The sequence below is a fragment of the Haliotis rufescens genome, unplaced genomic scaffold, assembly GCF_023055435.1.
Source record: "Haliotis rufescens isolate VD_foot unplaced genomic scaffold, xgHalRufe1.0.p SCAF_8, whole genome shotgun sequence".
NCBI lineage: Eukaryota > Metazoa > Mollusca > Gastropoda > Lepetellida > Haliotidae > Haliotis > Haliotis rufescens.
Genome location: NW_025964372.1, coordinates 49,160,991 through 49,185,041, shown reverse-complemented (window position 1 = coordinate 49,185,041; position 24,051 = coordinate 49,160,991). Strand labels below are relative to the sequence as shown.

Genomic DNA, 24,051 nt, shown 5'->3' with positions numbered 1-24,051 from the left:
ACGCGAATATATAAGTCTTGTGTACATTGATCAATCAGAAGGGGTGCTAATTAGAATTGTTCACTGGCCAATATATTAGCAAATATCGCAGTGGGCGCTTATTAGAGCGGGGCGCTTATTACGTCGAATATGGTAGGTCATGTTAGCAGAAACAAAGTTGTTCATAAACAATTTATCATGCTGTTTTTCCATATTGCTATGGTTCAACCCATTATGTTTCTAGGTTTGTAAGCACCACGAATGTGCTCATGGCCTTCACCCAGGACTACAAGTTAGTCCAACCTCTTCTATTCTGGTGGTTGGTCAGTCAGTTTGTTACACAATGGTGGAGCAGAGGCAATGTCAAGTCGACAAGGAAAGTTGAGCGTATATTTTGCAGGTATACTCAGTTTCAGTATGTGTAGATGCAATGAGTTTTACTTAATGCAAGCTGAACAAAGACTTGATCATTCCCACAGCATGTTACATAAATTCACGTTTCTCTCATTTTCAGTAACCAGGTACTTTTCATATATTTTTCCATTCAAATGGAAACGATTACATCTCCTTTTCAGTCGTTTTTTTCTTTCTCAAAGGTTTATTGACAGGTTTTACATTACAAGTAGAACTGTCAGTGGAAACCTGTGTCTGCAGGTGAAGAGCAGGATGACGACTCTAAAGGAATACTAACCTGTTTCAGTATAAATGTTCTCCTTACCATCAAACATAAGAGATGACATAAAGGGATGTCTAAAAAACATATTACCACAACAGCATAAAGACCGAAATGGTCGATTAATGAAGCTGTTTAAATGTCAGTATGTTTTTTTACAATTGTGAATAAACAATTCATAATCATCATGTTGTTCTTTGTATTATTTTGGTGAGTCGACATTGGTAGATATCTCAAGTAGAAACAAGAATATGTGTACATTTTACAGCAGCTTCATCAAGTGTCTCTTGCACTGCAACAGAAGATGGCGCATGTTTGTTTGTTTGTTTGTTTGTTGTTGAATGCAGCACTCAGCAATATTTCAGCTTTATGCTGGACCAGACAATCTGGTGATAGACATCATGAGTATCAATTTACGCAGTTGGGACACGATAACATGCATCAACCAAGTCCGCGAGCCTGACCAACCGATCCCATTAGTCACCTATTACAACAAGCGTAGGTTGCTAAAGAACAATTCTAGTAAAATTATGACTTGCATTTGCTCCGAAAAGTTTGTCACAATAAAAATAAATATATAAATCTGATCTTTAACTGAAATACCATACTACCTTGTGTCATAATCGGAGGACACCTCTATGTTGTGTCAGGTGACCTTTCTAATCAGCCAATCAGCATTAAGGCTTCCAAATTCTATAGGAGTGACGGAGGCATATGGATATCTGATTTCTGTGATGAGAGGAGTTCTGATTGCAAAAATAAAACCACACAATTATATTGCTGCGGGGTGAGTATTGTCTTACACCACTTTTAGCAATATTCCAAATATTGTTGCGGAGTGAGTGAGTATGGTTCTACGCCGCTTTTAGCAATATTCCAGCAATGTCACGGCAGGGGGACACCAGAAATGGGCTTCACACATCGTACCCGTGTGGGGAATCGAACCTGAATGTTCGGCGTGATGAGTGAACGCTGTGACCACAAGGCTACCCTGCCACTCTATATTATTGCAGGCTGTGAGTGCAAGAGTACATTTGTGTTGTTTCCGTTTTCTTTTATGATCAAAATTACAAATCAAGGTAACTGAAGATAGCTGACAGCCGACGGACTCCAGGGCAGTGAAAGTGATTTCAGGGTTCACCTGGTGCGGCCTTCTGTGAAGATTTTGACACAGCTGGGTTTGAGATCAGTTCATTTTCTAGGACATGGTGAGGTGAGGTGAAATTGGGTTTAACGTCGCGTCCAAGATAATTGCACTTATATAGCGATGTGCATGTACGTGTGTGTGTTTGTGTGGCTGCTTGTACTTGTCCGGACTGATGCCGATTTATAGTGCTAGTTCACTGAGATACCATGCCGCAGTTTAACATGAATACCCCACTCAGACACAGTATACTGACTCCGAGCCGACCAGTCCTTAATGCCGAGCGCCAGACAGGGTAACAACAAGTACCATATTTTAACGTCTTTTGGTTTGACACCGCCGGGGTTCGGACCCCGGTCCTTCCGCTCTCCAGGCGGACGCTCTACCACTAGACCGTAGAGGCTGTCCTCTTCTAGGACATGGACAGATTGTATTCTAAAATGTGCTAAAGGCCTCAGCTGGCAATGATATCGAAGCTAGCTCTACCAAGTGCAGCCATCTCGCACTAGTAACAGTTTATTTCAGATCAGTTGACCCCGTTTCCACTACACTTAAGACTATACACGGATATAGCGAGATTAGACTTGTGATTTTATGTGAGCTTCAGTTGAAGGTCACTACAACCTTGATACAAGACAGTCTCACGTATAGTGTTTGTTTATTGTTCATCGTTTCACGCTGCACTCGGCAATTTACAGGTGTATGATGGCAATCTGTAAATAATCTAGTTTGGACCAGATAATCCAGTTATTGATACTGCGAACAACGACCTTCAGGTCAATGCATTCATCATCCGAATCTGTCTTCCACAGGAGATATCGTTTGCAGACAATTATGACATCATAATCAAATGACATCACTAATCTCTGTGCCACTGTAGCTGTTTAGCTGCACCTTTTACACGTCTAAGACACTGACTATTGCTGTTTACAAACAGAAAAAGCTGGAAGAATGATTTTAGGTGATAAATAGAACCTCACCCTCGGGTCTTCCAAGCTCAAATATCTCAAGATTAATTTATAACAGTGAAAATATGCCGGGCAAGCCTCGGACATTTGTAACTCTTATCAAGTCATATTGAGCTCGGACATCTACTGGTCAAGTCCGCAAGCAGACTCACCAAGGATCACTATTACATACTAGCCTGGGTTGGAACTTCCTTGTACTACAGTGCCAGTGACGAGGATAAACTTTGGAGGTACAGCTACAATGTGTTCCAGGTGTCCGACGGACACACTTAGATGTCCTTATCTTCAAAACACCTGTGATGATGTAAATGGTTAGGTCTACTAATGCCTACAAAAGTTGTTGTTTTAAATATCATACACTAAATATCATTTACTAGTGTTTGTCATTTGTCACTGTAGGCAATAGTACACTAAAATGGGCCAGTTCAACTCTGCAGAGGGGCGGTCCGGTAGCCTGGTGGTTAAAGCGTTCGCTCGTCACGCCGAAGACCCGGGTTCGATTCCCGACATGGGTACAATGTGTGAAGCCCATTTCTGGTGTCCCCCGCCGTGATGTTGCTGGAATATTGCTAAAAGCGGCGTAAAACCAAACTCACTCGCTCACTCACTCAACTCTGCAGAGAGGTAGCAGGGTATCACATGTAAAACCACTGAAGCATATAAATGTTTGTTTCAGACTGTAGGCATTTGTCACTGTAGGCATTAGTGGACTAGCCAGTCCTGCACACCATATTACTGTTACATTGTTCCCACAAGAGATCCTGGCGCCACTTGCCCAGAATGATTCCTTTTATGCGCTGTGAGCAGGCTAAGTGGAACTAGCACAACATAAATGGACATATTATTATTAACTTTCTAATTTACAACCAAGTCCTATCTACCTAGTTGGGAAATTATACACACCAAGTTTGTGGCACATGAAAACAGCTTTGTGAGTGCCATGTGGTACACTTGACAATAGATTTTGATCTCAGTCAGCAGTTCCAACATAACATAACATAGCGTTAGATCACTGGCACTCCAGACTGTCACATACATTTATCACTACTTGTAATACTTAAGCCCTATAATAATAAGATCCCAGGGCGCTCTCAAAATTAGAAATAGGGGGCTCTTATTAGAACAAAAATTTGGTGAAAAAAAACCAGAGTTGAAAGATCGAAAATTTCATGGTTTATGCTGACAGCCTGAAATGATACAAAAGAAAAGTCTGTAGGTATTATACAAGACAGATATATTTTTCCAGAATATTAATGCCCATGTGTGTATTATACACGAATAAATAAATCTTGTGTACATTGATCAATCGGAAGGGGTGCTAATTGGGATTGTTCACTAGCCAATATAACAGCAAATATCGCCGTGGGCGCTTATTAGAGCTGGGCGCTTACTACATCGAATACGGTAAATATAAGAGTCCATTTGTATGGCACATTTCCATGCTGGATATCATGCTCAAAGTGCACAGAAAAAATAAAGTGTTTCAGTCAAAGGCTTGGCGGGAGAGTTGAGTCTTGAGTGAAGTTCTGAAGGCAGAGTAGGTTGCGACATTCAAGCGGAAGATTGTTCCATTGATAGACTGCTGCATAAGAGAGAGGGAGTGAGTGAGTTGGGTTTAACGTCGCTTTTAACAGTATTCCAGTTATATCACGGTGTCAGCTTAATGTGGAAGGAAAGCCCAAAGTGATGCAGGTCTCAGACGTTTACCACTTCTGTGAAACCAACGAGCACGGGTATGTTGCTAACAAACCTAGAAACATAATCGGGGCGAACCAGGATCCGAACCCACAATCATAGGTTTCTGGTGTGCCCAAGGGATGCAACTCTGCACAGCGAATCGCGGCGCCTTAGACGACTGGACCACCCGTGCCCCCCATAAGAGAAAGACTACGAGGTTTACTAGGTCACAAGAAGTAGACGTTGTGATTCTGAACAGAGAGATCTGGACGGTGTGGAAGAAGGTCACAGAGCTATGATGGAACTGTTTGAGCGTAGCTTCAAGTAACTTTGAAGTTAATGCGGTGATGGAGATGTTAACATATGTAAAGCCACAGAAGAAAAAAGCCAACAAAATTAGTTCATGATTATTATTATTCAGATATTTTACATCATCACAAATCAGATTCAAATGATATTTTCAATGACATGAATTGGTAGAAGTAGGTGGTTAGAGCTGGTATACGAGCATCGTTCACCACACACATGACAATGTCCCAGCATCCAGTCAGTCGGGAAGACACTTGAATTCACAGCCCTAGAAATATGGCAGCGCTTAAGTCCAGAACTTGTCCAGAGGACGAGTCTCAACCTGATTACAGTAGTCCTCAGAATTTGTCGCTAGTCCTGCTTGAACAAGAAAGTTAAATATTTGCATTTTCTGTAAGTAAGCATTAGAACTGGTTTAGAACTATCATCCCCAAGGGCTAGTAGTCAATGAAAACTACCATCATTGGAGTTCTACTTGTCCTTGGCACAATTTGGTAGTCTCGGGCAAGAGGTCATAGAATTTCAAAGGCTGCAATCAAAGACGGAAGCCACCTTAGATCCTATCGGGGGCTGCCGGCGTAGGAGCGGGTACACTCATGAGAGGGGAGTCGAGCTTCTCGGGCTGGGCTACCGGACTCGGGCTGTACGTGTTGATCTTCTCACTCAACTGCTGGTAGGTTGTCCGCACAGCTTCACTCAGCTGGAAAACCACAGAAATCAAAATGTCAGATGTTCCATATTCATGACAACACAATTTAGACTTTAAGAGTCAATAAGTGTATCACACATATAAATATTACCTCATTGTTGGGGTGCACTGTCTCCATCAGGTTCTCCAGTCTGGTCTGCGGTAGTCGATGATGTATGTGCCACAACAGACGTAGCATGTGACGGAGCACATTCTCCTTGGACAAACCAACCTGCAGAAAACAACCGAAACTTCTAAACTAAGGATGTCACGATACGCCAAACCCACGTACTGATACATAACGTGAAACGTCTTTTTGTATGCGGCACATCTAACAAGAGACGACCGCTGTAAACAAGTTTGTGTATAACTTAATTTAGCTTCTCTCGATGCAATCAAATTTAACACTTTCATTTGTTGTCGACAGGGAGGTCCAGCTAGCTCCAGTAGTTATCAAGTGGGGTCATTGTAAAACCTAAGGGGGGAAGGGGGTGGAGGGGTGTGTCAGACTGAATGAGGGGAAGGTCACCAAAACATATGACAGTCTCAGGGGGAGGGTCACAAAAAATAATACACATGGGGAGGGTCATGGAAAATGGACATTTCATAAAGTACAAAGTGCTTTCGCATTTTCATGGAGGATCATGAATAAAATAGGCCCGTGAAGATCTAGGGTAGAATAGATCTTCAGCAACCATGCTTGCCATAGGAGGCGACTAACGGGATCGGGTGATCATGCTTGCTGACTTGATTGATACATGTCATTGTATCCCAATTGCGTGGATCGATGCTCATGACATCAATCACTGGATTGTCTGGTCCAGACTTGATTATTTACAGACCGCCGTCATATAGCTGGAATATTGCTGAGTGCGGCGTTAAACAACAAACAAACAAACATGAATAAAATAAACAAGGACATTTGGGAGTGTCATCCAAACATATGACGAGTTAGGGGAGGGTCATTATTTTCAGTTCATTAGAACATCCAAAACCTTGGATCCACCTACCTCTGTAATAAATGAACGGTCCCTAATGTTATGGTTATCAGTATGACCAGATAAGAAAGCTTGACTTTATAAAAATGTTAACAGGCACCAAGTTCTCCACATTTATTTCATGCCCGCAGTAGTTTCATAATTTATGTACCAGAAGGAAGTCGTCGAAAACAGCCGAACAGAACTCGTCACTGGCGAAGTCGTCGACCATGTGTAGGAGATGGGAGATGAGTGAGTGAAGGAAGATGTCGTCGTACGCCCGGTCGTTCTCGCAGTGTATAAGAGTGGGGAGGATCTGCGTGACGGCGACCCGGTCCTTGTATCGAGCCACGTGGAGGGTGTAGTACATGGCAAACAGGCTGGCGATAGGACTCAGCTTGATACAGATGGAGTACAGCTCGGACGGCGGCCGTATCCCTGACGACCCCTCCTCCAGCTTGGTGCAGACGGCCCGGATCTGATCGTCTACCACCATCCCCACGATGCAGGGGATGAACTTAGTGAACAGCTGTGATTCCTGTAACAAACACACAGTAAACCGTAACACCCCACTATTGACAAATACATCGAAGGGTGGAATATCTAAATAGCCAGATTGGTGATTTTCTACACTTATGAAATGCATCTGTTTCTGATTCATATTGCTTTGGGGGGGGCACGGGTGGCCCAGTCGTCTAAGGCACCGCGATTCGCTGTGCAGAGTTGCATCCCTTGGGCACGCCAGAAACCTATGATTGTGGGTTCGAATCCCAGTTCGCCCTGATTATGTTTCTAGGTTTGTAAGCACCATACCCTTGCTCGTGGGTTTCACCGAAGTGGTAAACGTCTGAGACCTGCATCACTTTGGGCTTTTCTCCCACATTAAGCTGACACGCCATGATATAACTGGAATACTGATAAAAGCGGCATTAAACCCAACTCACTCACTCACTCATTCACTCATATTGCTTTGTATTTTTACTTGTCACAATACAACTTTACGTTCATCTTCAGATCAGAGCTAGTAAATGGTTCCAGTTACCATGGTTACTTGTCTTTCTAACTTATAAAGCTCCCGTGTTAATAAATGTGTCACTTTAACTTTCATAACTTATTTTCTTGCAAAAAGGCAACATCTAATGACTTCTTTTGCTTGTTTGTTTGATGTCGTTAAAAACCACACTATACATGTTGGCCTGTAAATAATTGAGTCTGGACCAGGCTAAACCAGTAAAGATCAATGCCATAATCAGCACGATGACACGCAATCAGCCATGTCATAGAGTCTGAAAGTAATAATCGAGTCTGGACAAGGCTAAACCAGTGGTTGAAATAATGAGCAACATCCAATGCAGTTGGATAAAATCGATGACCCTCAACATGCTCAATGAATCACCACCCATTATATATTACAACAAGCAATAGTTTCTGGAGTCCTCCACTGTGGTGTTGCTGGAATATTGCTGAAAGCAGGCATAAAACCATACTCCCTCACTATACTCAATGATAATGACAAACATGGGTTAGAAGATATATAGAGGTTATCATGCGATAACCTATTTATCCAACTATTTAAATTTGTGGAGAAGGTTTTAAGCCGCAGAGGTCTACAAGCACAGATATGGCTACTGATCCCGCTTGGCTAGGCCTCATGCCCTCGCAAAATTGTTTCGAAATTTATATCTCCAAAGTTGCCAAAACTTTAAAAATGCCTTTGCTACGTCACAGTTAGACACTGATTTTCAGCATATTAGACTGCTCTTTTGATAATGATAGCAATTATCCCTGTAGTTTATCCAGATTCCCGATGGTTAATTCTGACTCGATCGCCGAATGACGAGGGCGACGCCATGTTTGTTTATAAACAGTGAAAGTAGTCCTACTTGACCTTTGATATTTGCATCTCTATCCGCATATGACCCCAACGGTTATCGTTTTTATCCGTTGCCTTTATCCTGCCGAGAAGCCTACCCATTATATGATAAATATTGAGTATTCTGCACAGAATAGAGTAGTCTGTCATACAGACCCTGAAACAAACATATCCAATACAGCCCATGCAAGTCTATAATGTTTGGCAAGTCTAGATTACTGCAGTATCAATGAAAATGAAGAGAGTCTCTGGGCTCCATTTTATTATATATATTTTTAAATAATTCAACAACTGTTTTTTATTTAAGATATGTTCACTTCAGGGACTAGATGTTAGTCTATGAATAGAGCAGTTTAGCAAGTTTAGTGTGTCACCTGTTTTGGTTCTCTGAAGACCTGGTTGTCAATCATATTCCACGCTCCGAGCCCGAGAGCAATCATCCGTACAAGCAGCTGCAGGTCATGGTTCTCCTGCAAACAGGAAATATGTTCAACAGCGAGATCTTGGGTAAATGAAATGGTACATGGAAATAAATAGCAACACCCAGTGCACTGAAGTGGATATTTAAACATTAGGAACAGAACTCATCATTCTCCAAAACTGTTACTGTAACTACATCTACACCATGTACACTTATAGTAATACAGGACACTTTTTTATGGAACGCAACTTCTTGAATTCTTTGTATGACGTTTCAGGGCTACTTGTATAACTACATCTACCATGTCTACAACTGTTGAACATAGAGTGTGTTTGCTTTGTTTATGACAGTATTTCAGTTACATAAAGCTGTGTCAGCAGGTCGGAGACAGTTGAGATGTTGGCAAATCCGAGGCAAATATGGGATTTAAACCCCAAATCATAGATTGCTGGTACAACACAGAACTGGAGAGACCTGGGCCATTTACTGAACTATGAACAATTTATTTCCTACTTACCCGTGGTAGTGTTTCCGAGCTGACACAGTACAGGAGAACCTTCATGGCCGACTGAGCGATGGTGTTGAGGGCGTATGGATCACATAAGATCATGGATAGGTCGCTGTTCAATCACAAAACAAAAGCTGCAAACATCATATGACAGGATGAATTCCATCACATCAGGTTGTAGAAATAGTTCAGACCTACATGATGTTCGCACTGAATGTCAAAACAATACTTATCATGCTTATCACCTGCTTATAGTGCTAACATTATGTACATGTAATAAATTATAGCAACAAATATATAATGCATTAATCTGCTCTTTCAAGTTAAAAATTCATTCAAACTGTCTGTTTCCTGTCAAAGATGGTTAAACTGTTTGTTTGTGTTTAATTGCTTGTTTGTTTAACGCCGCACTCAGCAATATTCCAGCTACATGTCAGCGGTCTGTAAATAATCAAGTCTGGACCAGACAATCCTGTGATTGACACCATGAGCACCAATCTACGCAATTGGAATACGATGACATGCATCAACCAAGTCAGAGAGCCTTATAACCTGATCCTATCAGTCTCCTCTTACGACCAGAATAGTCACCTCTTATGGGAAGCATAGGTTGCTAAAGAGCTATTCTCTAAACAAATTTACACAGGTCTTTTTTAATAATTTTTACATTAGACAGATCTGACAGTGTCACTACTACACCATAAAGCAGCTGTATGTATTCACAGGTAGTCATGGAAATGGAGGAGTGTAGTGTACCCAAACCAGTGAAGTATTGATGACGTAGTATTTACAACTTTACACTAGTTTCTAACATTTTCTGCAATGTTCTGAGTCAACATGGTCAACATGGTCAACAACGATCAACATGTCTGCATCAAACCTCATAACATTGAAGGAAAATAACTGACCGAAACAACTAACTACTTGTAATATCACAAATACACAAAAATATCTTGAAATGAAAACAATGACCTGTAGAACAGAGAAGCTGGATGACGGAACCCTAAATCATCCATACAGAACGGACATACCCCAGTACAAATTCTTGCCCTTTCTTTATCCCATCCAAGAAACCCTGCAGCTCCCGGGACCTGTTTGTGTTGACAATCCTCTCTCGAATACACGCATCCACACACCAGGTGAACTTGTGGCACGGATCCACGGAACAGATCTCATTCACCTCCAGGTCATGGATAGCCATCAACAACTCTGCCCGTAATGTGCAGTAATGTGTGTTTCGTGTCCTCAGAAACAAGGTTCGTAAAAACTGTAACACCATATCATAAAGTTTGACATTTTTACCAATCATATGGACCAGTTTTTGAACAACCTCCGACTGACGTCTTATTTTTGGCATGGGTAGAAAGAACGATAATGTACTGTTTTCGTGACTCAACAAAGAGTTTTCTTTTTCGGCAATATACTGCTGCAACAGAGGCGAGACTTCATCCCCAAACAGAGCCTGGTTGTCCTGCCATATCTGTCGCTTGACCTCCGTGGCTGCCTCTGTGTATAGCTCCTTGTCATCCAGGATCTGGGTCAGGTATTCCTCTTTGATCTGAGGCAGATGTTTCAGGATGGTCATCACAACAGGTCTGACAGTCTTGACCTTGATGACAGGAAAACTCTTAACCAACAACTCCTCCAGCTTCTTGATCTTGTCCTCCCTGTTACTGTTTGCTAAATCAGATATTCCATTGACTAGTTTATCTCGAAGCTCCTCCAAGATGGATTCATGAAACTCCAGACGTCGTACTCCATGAAGATCCAAGAATGGTAGAGCCGGTCTTAGGGATGGAAGGAGCACACCATTTTCACTCTGAAACTCCTCAATGGCTCCGAGGGGGTCGGAACAGTTTGTGAGAGCCTCTCTCAGAGCCTCACCACCCGGGATACCCAGAGCATCAAGCCCTGACATCATTACACATTAACCTGTAAGATCAAACATCACAACTAGTTCACAGTCAGGGCCCCAAAGTGAATGAACATCAGAGCTTTGGAACTTTGGAAGTTTGTCAGACCTTTTTCTAATTTATAGATTTTATTTTCTATTATGAGTTTTATTAAATTTCCACACTGACTACAGTGATATATCATAAACATATAAAGACAATACAAAAATATTAGCCCATTAGAAATTACTACTTTCACAAAGTGTAGAGTGTGAAGAGACTTACTATATCATATATACAGCTGATGCACTCAAAGTATAAGTGCACAAAATATCATAAATGAATGATGTCATTTGCTTACATCCAAGCGTTACAGAACTAACTGGTCCATTTGCTACAAAACATATTTTTTTCTTTTGACTACGAGATACTATCAGACTTCTTTGCAATTCGTTTTCATAACTCCTCACAACATCGGACCAGGGCATCGACCCTGCACCATAATGATCAGCCGTTTCCTGCGAAATCTGTCATCAGATAGAATACAAATTTCTACCATCTGCAAAAATCTGTAGGCACAAATTTTCCCGGCAACATTCAGATTTGATACATGTTCAAGTATATTACAAGACCAAGATGAAATTATTAAAATAAAACTATTTAAAAAATACATGATACCATACAAAATTCATCACATAAGAATTTATGCCATACAATTACACACATTCAAAGAAATTAGGAAAAATTCATATACGCACCGTGCAATTTTTAAAACCGGAAGTGGGGCTAAATTTGATGTTTACGGTGAAGAGGAAACAAGGGAAATAACTCCTTGTCGTAAACTAAAACAATCTTCCTGACATTTTTATTTAAGTCAATAAGTGTTGTAATAACATCATTCTTTTTCAATTTCGTTACAAAATAATACTTCATCATAGGAAAAAGAGTAGGGCATGAATGGTAAATTTGCTTTGCCAATAATAAAGGGGGGTGAAAGAAATGCGTACGTAAAATCTGATCATTCGAGCGAAAACTTAATAAAAGCAAAGGAATATAATATTGAAAAAAATTACCTAATTTGACGGAATAACGCACTACTTACTTGTTCCCAAAGCTAATTTAGGAAACAGATGTACTGAGATCCGGTATACAAAATTTTCACTGTCATGTTTTCCTGTAAGCAAAAGATTACATATGAATGCACAATACCTTTATTTGACCACTGTTCGCAATTGAGTTTCCTAATTAAATCCCAGAAAGAATTAAAACCTGCAGATTTCATATTATTTGATATGTAGGTATGTGTCAGAAATGCCCCTCCTCGGGATGAAAAAAAATATGTTATCTTATGTAACAAATGTTATATTTGGGAATACATTTTCTCAGTAAAGTACAAATTCTCGTACGTTTGGGGGTTGCGCCACTCTAAGAGTGATGCACCTAATCGCCAGCACACAAAGTCAGTGATCTAACCCACTCAACCACCGATTAGGTGCCTTACTCTGAGAATGTGGGATCTAATTCTTGACTGGACTCAACCCCAAAAAGAACTAGAAGTAGTACTTTACTAAAATAGTGCAATCCCAGATATTATATTTATTACATACGATGTCATAGTTCTTTAATCCCGTGGAGGGACATTTCTGACACATACATAAATATCAAATAATATCAGATCGGCAGGTTTTAATTGCTTCTGTGACTTTATTAGGGAACTCAATTAAATGCAGTGATGAAACAAATGGAGTCTAAATGTTATGTGATGAAATACAACATGCATGCTTTTAACATCTTTTCCAACCCGACATTTTGTGAGAATCGTCACTTTGTTCCTGTAGATTTCTGTAGTTGAACACACCTGATCAAATAATCTGTATCACTTTATCGTGATATTTATTCATGGTGTTTATAAATTCCGACCTGTTTCAATTACGGAACAGTTTGTCCGGGACAGACGCGATTATTTACATTCCGCCGCGATGCAGGTATATTGCCGACTGCAGCGTGGAACAACATCCACATGATGAATAAACAAGAAGAAAATACATTTATTGCAAAAATCCCATAGCCAAACATAACTCCCATGATTCCGATTTAGAGAAGGTCCCCTTGATTGACTGCGTGTCATGGTGCCCCTTGAATCGTTGCTCACTATATCAAACACCGGATTGTCTAGTCCAGATTTGAATATTTACATATGGAAGCGTATAAGTGCCACAGTCTAAACAAAAGTATCATCTACACAGAGGCTAGTTCCATCTACGTAGATGATACTTACATGTACGAAGATGATACTATTATCTACGTAGATGATACTTACATTTATGTAGATGATACTATTATCTACGTAGATGATACTTACATGTACGTAGATGATACTATTATCTACGTAGATGATACTTACATTTACGCAGATGATACTATTATCTACGTAGATGATACTTACATGTACGTATGGGATACATTTATCTACGTAGATGATACTTACATTTACGTAGATGCTACTATTATCTACGTAGATGATACTTACATTTACGTAGATGCTACTATTATCTACGTAGATGATACTTAAATGTACGTAGGTGATACTGTTATCTACGTAGATGATACTTACATTTACGTAGATGATACTATTATCTACGTAGATGATACTTACATAACGTAGGTGATACTGTTATCTACGTAGACGATACTTACATTTACGTTGATGATTCTATAATCTAGGTAGATGATGTTTTCATCTATGTACATAACATGATAATCTACCTAGAAGAAAGTGTCATCTGCTATCAAATTATCGACTAAGGTAACAATATTGTCTTGAGTAATCGACACTTGTTCCGAGCATAATCTCGGGCTTAATTAATACTGACCGATTTGTTTGACTTTCTTCCTTGACATGTCTTTATTGAGGTACTATCAAAACATGGCATAAAGTAAATCTTCATTTCAATGTTTCGAAAGAAAATGACACACGCTACACTCTCTTACAACCGTAATAAAGAGAGGAGAGCACAAAATGTATTCCAAACTACAAACAAACAAACAAAGGCCATTATTCAAAATTTTAGCGAAATTATATATAAAAAATAACATGGCTAAAGCCGGAGAAATCACTTGAATAATATGATTTCTCCATTACGGAAATTAGGTTTAAGAGGTAAAACGTAAAAATGAAGGGGTGATGATATATAAAACTATATCAAACTATATCAAACCAATACTTGCATCACCCTTTAAAGCTCTGAAGGTTCAATTCTGCAGTTTATGTTTTTATTTTAGCGTTGACAGTTTGACAATTTGAAAAGATTTCAGTATGTTGTAAATATACGGAAAGGCAAAATGAAAAAAACAACCAACATGCTCCCAAACATTTAATTAAATTAACAGTTATCACTTTTAAAAAATATAAATGTTTGTATAAACTAGTATCCAAATGGGTTCGCAACTCCAAAAGACAATATCACTGTCTGAGTAACGCTACGTACGATTATAATATCACATACAGAGACGACAATATCGTCTACGTAGATTAATGTATCGTCTACATAGATGAACATTCAGAGACGACAATATCGTCTACGTAGATTAATGTGTCACCTAAATAGATGAACATTCAGAGACGACAGTATCTTCCACGTAGATTAATGTGTCATCTACATAGATGAAAGTAAACCGCCGTCATATAGCTGGAATATTGCCGAGATCGGCGTTAAACAACAAATAAACGAACAAAAAAAAGATGTACCATCTACGTAGATGTAAGTATCATCTACATTGATGAAATTTACAGACCGCCGTCATATAGCTGAAATACTGCTGAGGCGGACTCAAACAACAAACAAGCAAAAGCCAAGACACGTTTATACATGTGTTTATTTATATCATTACCAGTTCTGTCATTAGGCTTGAGGTGGAGGGACGTGATGTTCTGCAGTGTCCTAGTGTTGAAAATACACATCGAGAGAAAAGTACCAGATTATAAATGAGTTATGACTTCCATATACCATGTCACTAGCAAGGTCAAGGACATCTACTGGGGGTATTGTAATGAATATTTGCAGGGTGTTTAAACGTTGTAAAATAAACACCAGGTTAAAACTTAACATGTTGCAATGTCAATATCCTATTGGGAGAAAATTATGTTGACAAGTGTATATAGTTTTATGTTTTCACACAAGGAACCGAAAAGAATTTATTCGGTGCGTCACCATCATGAATCAAGCCTGTTTTGACTGCAATGCGGAAATCATGCACTTATTTAACGAGTGATTAACATATACAATATATGCCCTTCCAAACATGAATCGTAGCGAATGTCTACAAGGTTTACTAAAACACTGTTAAAGTTAAGACCGAAGACGAGGCAGCTCTGTGGTATTAATGTATGACCAATTTAACGACATTGCATGCTGGTTTGCCATATGAATGTAGGATTAATCATCAATGGACGATAAAATACACGTGTATTGTGAGGGTGCCACTCCCCTTTTGTTACACTGGATGCTCAGTCGTGTTAAGTGGCATTCCGAAAGCCGCAGTGCAGAACGCTGCATAACATGAAATGTTTATCTGCTACGCGGATGACAATATTTCAATGTTGAAATTTATTTTTCGTCATATTTTTCTTGCAATGAGTGACAAATCAATAAAATATTGAGCACGCATTCTATGTTAAAATCCCACGGCATCGACAATTGCTTGAACAAGCTATGTACACTGTTATGACTCAAAATTCTGAGATTGTATGCCAAGACAAATTGTTGGGGATGCCGGATGCCTTGAGGGTAGAGGTGGCACCGGCTGTTGTTGGTGATCTGGCGGTTCCAGTTCCTAGTGGGGACACGGGTGGCCCAGTCGTCTAAACCCAACTCACTCACTCACTCCAATTCCTAGTGTCTCGAGGATGATCAGAGGAGCAACGATCCTCGCCGCCTGAGTACGTTTGCACACAACCAGCTAAGTCACATCTTGTCCAGACTCGATTATTTACAGACCGCCGTCATATAGCTGGAATATTGCCGAGTGCGGCGTTAAACAACAAACAAACAAAAACATATCTTGTAAACAGCCGGGCCCCCACTGAGCTTTGTCTTGTCACAATCGTGGCACAAGGTATTTAGTCTACCCAAGAAACCGCCTCCTGGTGCAGTGGAAAGACCGTAACAGATGGTACTTGTTGTTACCCTGCTTGCGCTCTACGACACGAGCCTCTCATAGAAAGACTTGTCACGATGACAACTTCGGTATCCCAGGAAACGGAGGCCATAACCTTTCCAGCAGATGGGACAGTCTTTGTCTGCTTCGGTGGTGGTGATGTCAAATGCTCCTCCCACTGTTTGGATTGTTGTTGACTCAGGCTGGAAGTGGTGAACCCGGGTTTCATCCATAGTCACAAATCGTTGCAAGAACCTTTCTGGATCAGCATCAAACAGAGCTGCATGGATTATCACGATACGAGATTTGGTCGGTCACCACCATACTTATCGTGGATTCGCTGGATCTTTTCTGGTGTTGGTGACGTCACAGGACTTCCAGGACGGGGGTCGTCTTCCATTTAAGGCTCTCTCTGCCACGCTTAAACTCTGCTGTTCACCTCTTAACGCTGACACAGAAAAGGCCATCTTTGCCTCGTGTCATATTCATATCTTCATTGATGCCTTTTAGAGTTGAGCACTTTTTCTGCAAGTACTAAGTCTTAATCAGTGCACGTACCTCAAGTTTGTCCATTTTCCAAAAGTCACAGATCTCTACTTATCACAAGTGACAATTATTTGACAAACTAATATGCTCAAATGACTCTAGTTTTTGTTTGGATATACCTTTATGCATCATGTAATGACCACAACAAAATATTTCCCTATTTAGCAATTCCTTCCATTTGATACTCAGAACTTATCAATCATTCCCCGAACAAGATACATTGTTGTTCTATCTCCTAGAATTCAGATCTACTCGGCTCCTGGAAAGAGAGAGGTGTTGAATAGGAGTGAAAGATCTTATTTGAATGAGTTGTATTTTGTTAAAGTATCAAGACCATATATATTTTTATTGTTGATGTTTTCGTGCTTGTTGACCCCTCTTTGGTTTTAGATATGTTTGTAAGTTCCTTAAATCAGAGTAAGTGAGTATGGTTTTACGCCGCTTTTAGCAATATTCCAGCAATATCACGACGGGGGACACCAGAAATGGGCTTCACACATTGTACCCATGTCGGGAATCGAACCCGGGTCTTCTCCTTAAATCAGAAGTGGTACAGTTGCCATGGTTTCTTTAGTACAGATTATAGATGTTTTGGATGATACTTATATATAAAAAAGCTACCCTATAAATCGCAAAATTGAAATAATGCAAGGCAAGACCCGCCGCTGAGGTGGTCGGGGAGCCTAGTGGTCAAAGCGTTCGCTCGTCACGTCGAAGACCTAGGTTCGTTTCCCCACATTTGTACAATGTGTGAAGCCCATTTCTGGTGTCCCCTGCCGTGATATTGCTGAAATATTACTAAAAGTGGCATAAAAAACACACCCACTCAAGACCCACCCACTTTATTTGCAGCCAATCAGAAAACAGTAGTCCGCTAGTAGGTGTGACCTAATATTTCTGGTTAGTCAATCAAATAAATGGCTTTCAATTTCAACACTTCGAATCCATGAGTGAACAAAAGCATAGTTAACCAAACTCCTTTGACAATCGACATCCATCACTGGATTTGACTATTTGAAAGTAGCTTGCTGGTTGATGTAAATACGCGAAGCTATTAGGATGTTAAAAGCAATACCTACGAATGGGTAACATCTGTTATACCACCTCTGGAATTACCATATAGTGGTGTCCTAGTTCATATCCTTGGTATTCTGCATGTTTATATGTGTACTGCCATTTCAGAATGGTTTTTTTGTCACGTTATCTTTAAACACAGAAGACCTGTTTTTGAGATACTTTGAAAAAATACGTTTTTTCATTGCATATAAATTTTGAAAGAAAGAAAGATAAGCTGGTTAAATATCACTGTAGTCAGGATGTTTTTGATGGTATGTATGGGTAAGTGCAAACAAGGCTTTATATTTTGTTCTAAAACAATTTTTCGACCCATAAGGACTAATTATATTTCAGCACATTTAGCGCAAATTTAAACCATGGTTCTTGGGTTGACTGTCCAGGCTTATATTTACAGCACACCTTCCTTCCAGGACAAGAAACTAGATTTCCTTTCTATTAGTTTTTATTAATAAGATGTTTTGTACCTACCCATATTTCTCCAGAAAGCGGAGTTTCTCAGCATTAGCATGGATGGTAGATACAACAAAACTCTCATGCACCTCAATATGTGGCCTTCCATACAATAAACGATACTGACCTGTATGGCAATACACCACAATGCAATGTACACATTCTTTAACTTACATAAGGAAAGAATAACCCTATGTTTATGCTATTTAAAATGTGAAGTGAGGTGAAATGGGGTTTAATGTTATGTCCAAGATTGTTGCACTTATATAGCGAAGTGCATGCTCCGGTGTGTGGGTCTGCTTGTACTAGTCCGGACTGATGCCGGTTTATAGTGCTAGCACGCTGAGATACCATGCCGCAGTTTAACATGAATATCCCACTCAGAAACAATATACTGACTCCGAGCCGACCAGTCCTTGTTTTAGCCCCTTAATGCAGAGTGCCAGACAGGGTAACAAGTACCCTCTTTTAACATCTTTTGGTATGACCTGGCCGGACCGAAACCAGACTTTCCGCTTTCCTCTCCGCTCTACCACAACACCAGGAGGCGGTCCCCAAATTGTGAAGTAAGGCCGTCTTATTGTTGATAGTAATTTTGATATATAAATGTGATGTTTAATCAATGCAAGCACAGACCAGTCGCATTTTTTGCATGTACCCAGTAATCCACCCTCGCATTAATTTCAAGATTTACAGTATTTGTGACATAGCTGGAATATTACTGAATGCGCATAAAACAAGGTGAGGTGAAAAGGGGTTTAACGTCGTGTCCAAGATTATTGCACTTATATAGCGACGTGCATGTACGCGTGTGTGTGTTTGTGTGGCTGCTTGTACTAGTCTGGACTGATGCCGATTTATAGTGCTAGCTCACTGAGATACCATGCCACAGTTTAACATGAATACCCCACTCAGACACAGTATATACTGACTCGAGCCGACCAGTCCTTGTTTTAGCCCTTTAATTCCGAGCGCCAGACAGGGTAACAACAAGTACCATCTTTTAACGTCTTTTGGTATGACGCGGCCGGGGATCGAACCCCGCGGGCGGATCTTCCGCTCTCTGGGCGGACGCTCTACCACTAGACCATGGAGGCGGTCCATAAAACAACAAATACAACACAAGGACGATGTTTGAAGTTTTAATGTTCCAGTATACATTCTAGACTCTAGAGTGGATCCAGCACAAAACAGACTGTAATAGTGTCATGTACATAATATACAAATATACTTTCTACAAACAGAACTGTTTGAATGTCTCAGATCTATCACTGAAACTTCTATTGTTCCATTAGCTATTTTGTAATGCACAAAATCAAAATCGGCTTCATTTCATGCTGCTTGCCTGACATTTAATCAAGTCCTGCCTGCTAACAACTAGTTCTCTATAAACATTGTAGTAAAGGTTAGAAACAATACATTAAAAATTCAAAACAACGTTATTGAAACAGCAAGAAGCACAAAGAGTATAACCAACACGGTCCAATCATTTCAATCATTTAGCTTTTTAAACTTGGTTTGAAACATCAGCATATACCCTGTATAAATAATGAAGGTTGATGTAAAACACCCTTCTCATGTTCTCACTGACGTAATGTCCGTTAATCAATTATAAATATATCAACATGGCTGTGGGAAACTGGGACTAATAGGTACAATTTCTGGGAATCCCAATCTTTGCATACTGTAAAATATCATAGATCAACAACTATACTACTGAAAAGAAGGACAACCAGATTCTTGCTATGACAGATTACCTATAGTAATATGAAATAATCGGTTGGTCCTTAACTTCTTTTCAGTAGTATAAAATAAACTAACAAAAATGTAACTATTTAATTAAGGAAATAATTGTGACGTCTTCATTTGTGTGAATCTACTAAGACAAGATGTCTTCAATGTCTCTTGCTTGCTGGGATGGAGTTTATCGGCTTGGGTAGCCTTTCAAATGTCTTAAAGCAAGGCAATATTTGGATAACATTTTAGACTAGTCTACTACACATTCTTAAAACATCTTTGCTTGAAAAGCATCCTTTTTGTTTGTATGTTGTTCAAACTGTTTTTTCAAAAACTTTCAAATGGAAATTACCCAACATTTTTATATGGCTCCGTCCTTTTGACACACAGACAAAGAAAATAGTAAAAAGTAAATACACTGGTCCCACCTAAAAACCATGAGCTCAGGAAGTTTTCTGCTTTAACACAGCACCCATTACACCCTAGTCACTGTGACAAGCGACAAGCCCCAGCCCCCTCCCCCCAGAAAAAATATTCAAGACCACAAGTTTTTGGAATGAAAATGATTTGTTTTTGGTTTTATGGGGTCTCTTGATAATATGGTTAGCAGAGTGGCATATATAAATGTGAAAGAAAGATGCAGTTTGAAATATTTCATCGAATGGCATGTAAAAGAGCTACAGTGGAATCTCGCTTATCTGAGAGCAAATGAATGCTATTTCTGGCTTTAATTGATTTACGAGACATATACACATGTTAATCTTAATTCCTGCATATAAAACAATGCCTAGCGGAACACGAAATACAATTTAAATAGAATATCATCATGTCTTATCGCAAATTTCACATTTCTATTGACCACTTTTGTGATCACGTGTTCCTTTACCCAAATTCACTGAAGGGATTTGATGTAGCTATTTATAGCACGTGATACTCGTAAAACCTTATGCATTATAAGATAGGGTTTTTAGCCTCCGTAGAATTTGGGTAGGGAAGGTAACTGTGGTCAGTTGACAAAGGTTTCAGATATCCGAAATTTGTTTATCCGCACAATATTGGAGAAACGCAAGTGTCCGGATAAGCAAGGTTACACTGTACTTCCATTCCGTATCAGTGTACTTTGGAGTTGTATTAGTAAAAAAAATGTTAACAAACTTAGTATTCAAAACGTTTGTTATGTATCTGTGAAATTATGGGTTGGTAGATCTGTAGACTTAAAGTAAAAAACCAAACACCTAACAAGCTTGTACTTTGTAACACAAAACTCTATTAAGCAAATCGCTTCGCCACGTCAAGAAACACTGTTGTAGATTTACAGCTAATAAACATAAGTTAAGCATGCACTAAATAAACAAGATGAAAACAATGGGTATGTACAAACACTGCGATATGGTACTTTAGAATAAATTAAGACAAATTTATGTACAGAATTCCATGGACTAGACTTAAGCAGAAAAGCTTGTTCAATACATAAGTTCAGTTATCACCTGGTCTGTGGTACTGGTGTCACTGTTGTACAACAAGATGTGAAATATGAAGTAAACCTTTCAGAATCTTACTCTCACACTTCGGTAACTGGATTTTAGGTGGAAGCAGGTAGTCTTCCCCAGTTCCAGATCTTTACAAGTCTCAGAGCACCTTGCATGCTTGTCAATATAGGTGTAACGATATCGTGGGATCGCAATACGATTCGTATCCCACTACTATGGGTGTGATACGATTTGTATCCTGATACAATACTTTTATTTCACAAGCACATATTCTTTCTTTTTTTGCAGGTGAATCACAACCCTGAATTATTTGTTATCAAATTTCAGACATCAAAGATGGATATTGTTGGAAACATACTGGTAGAGGGCTCTGTGAATGTTATGCTGTTTATGTCCAACCATGAAATACTAGAGAATCTGTGTAAGCTGGTGGTTGAACAGTTTCTGTTATTATTCACATGTTTTTACACCAATATAACTTGAAATGAAATGCATCGTATGTATCGCAATACAGGGGTTGTAAATCAATGTATTGTATCGTGGGCCCCTCTTATCTATTGCCGTATCGTTACACCACTTATACACTACCCTCTCATAGTCATAAGACACATTCAGGCCACTATCATACAGCTGGAATATTGTGGAGCATGGCATTTAAACAAAACAAAACTCTCAGTCTGACAATGGCAGAGGAGGGAGATTGTATGATGATTTGTGGTTTGGCTACCATAATGTGTTAATATTTCTTTTAAAAAATACTACCCGCCAGACTTGGTTAAGTCTAGCTTTGTATACGTGATTGGCTTAATGAGTGCCAGGAATGATGCATGCTGGGTACTATACTACTCAACATTTGTAATGACCAAAAAGGTCTTCTTTAGTCAAAGATTTGGTCCTTAGCAAATGTTATGTAGTACAGTTACCATTGTAACATTCAACACATCCAGTCCTTGATAGTGTTCTCAAACACACATGTACTTAACACTGATTGATTCTCACAACAAAATATATATCATCATCCCTCAAATATTTGTGCTAACTACATATAGAACTTGATTAAAAAAAATACCTAAACGCCAAGAATTGCATTACAATATCATCAAAAAAATATGTAAATATAGAAAATTGTGAAAGGTATAAACTTGAATATTTTATGTACAGTGTAAATTAACGCATTGACTTGTGATTTGTTTCCACTTTTGGCCCATCTATGTTAAAACAACACGACCTTGCTGAAGTAAACAGAACATAAAATGGTTGTCGGCCTTATTTGTAGCAAAATTAAAAAAACTAACTCAAAATCATTATTTCATATTTCTCAAATGATCACTTCATGAATTGTGTATCTACTAGTCGATACTGATATTTTCTTTTCAAAGTAATTATTTAGTCAATGATTAATTTTTAATTATTAAGTTAGTTTACTTAAGATGAAAAACTAACTGCTCACATATTTTTTGCATTTAATCCACGCTCACATTAATTTCAAGATTTACAGTATTTGTGACATAGCTGGAACATTGCTGTTATAACAGATCATTGTGGCATTCCTTCTACATTTCTGCCACTAAATTCAAGCAATGCTGTCATATGTATTCTGGATATAGAAATGTTACCCACAGACTTGAAAAGGCCATCTGAATGATATTACTTGTATATCTACTGTCAATTAGCTTAAATAATATCATAGGTTTTGATTAAATTATTATTATGAACAAGGGTTCAATATAAGACAATTAACTTTTAAGAGCCAATAAAATAATGAACCATTAGTATTTATTTCACATTGTAATAATAATGCTTATATTTTCTTATGTCTAAAATATAGTGAGAAAAATCTATGAATCTTGGCTGGTTGTTTTACTCAAATATACAAAATTTGCACTCTGCTGATTGAGAACATGTTCATGAGCTTAATTTCTCTACCTTAATCCCTAAGGAGGCCAGAAACACAGTGTGACCAATAGTGCAGTTCCTTTCCTTAATGGACAGTGCATACATCCACACATCTTGATTGTTGTTAGTTGGTGATAAGAACCCTATATAATCCGTCCATTTCATCAACAAGCTTCGAAAGTCCATTTGAGCAGGACAGTTATTCTTCAACACACGGAAATCCTTAATATACAGGAGTTGTCTCCCTTACTCCACTCACTGAACACATTTACAAGGCATGGACATGAACACACAAAAAAGAACAAGTGACCACAAGTTTCTGTTGTCACTCTGTTACTGTTATGTACAAGTTCCTGTTACAGTGTATTTCAAACATTCCACTGCAACTCCTGTACCTGTTCTGGAATAAACTGACAATCCTGGGCTAAGTTGTATCCAATTCTAGGTTTTCCACTCTGATCACGTCACCAAGGACACGGTAAAGTACAAGATGACACTGTCACCTTCATGGTTGAGTACATCAGAGTGACATCTCAAGTTTACAAGTCTCCAATTACATTACATCCTCCAATTACCCGCTGGTTACTGA

General features: G+C 39.2%; 1 protein-coding gene across 2 annotated transcripts; it reads right to left on the bottom strand.

Moving 5' to 3' along the window:
* Nucleotides 1-4,837: 4,837 nt before the first annotated feature.
* Nucleotides 4,838-11,944, bottom strand: LOC124115138 (negative elongation factor B-like). 2 transcript variants are annotated; one of them, XM_046475977.2, is made up of 7 exons: nt 11,868-11,944; nt 10,249-11,149; nt 9,227-9,329; nt 8,663-8,758; nt 6,588-6,953; nt 5,551-5,670; nt 4,838-5,450 (listed from the first exon to the last, which is right to left on the bottom strand). In XM_046475977.2, the coding sequence occupies exons 2-7, from the start codon at nt 11,136-11,138 to the stop codon at nt 5,304-5,306; spliced, it is 1,722 nt and encodes a 573-aa protein (XP_046331933.1). In that variant the 5' UTR covers nt 11,139-11,149; nt 11,868-11,944; the 3' UTR covers nt 4,838-5,303. The 2 variants fall into 2 exon arrangements, with proteins under 2 accessions (XP_046331933.1, XP_046331932.1); XM_046475976.2 differs by lacking the exon at nt 11,868-11,944 and adding an exon at nt 11,395-11,568.
* Nucleotides 11,945-24,051: the final 12,107 nt, after the last annotated feature.

Coding starts and splice junctions, on each gene's coding strand:
- LOC124115138 (XM_046475977.2), bottom strand. CDS start 11,138: ATGATGTCAGGGCTTGATGCTCTGGGTATCCCGGGTGGTGAGGCTCTG. Junction 9,330..10,248: donor GGGCAAGAATTTGTACTGGG/GTATGTCCGTTC, acceptor GTGATTGAACAG/CGACCTATCCATGATCTTAT. Junction 5,671..6,587: donor TTTTCGACGACTTCCTTCTG/GTACATAAATTA, acceptor TGTTTTCTGCAG/GTTGGTTTGTCCAAGGAGAA.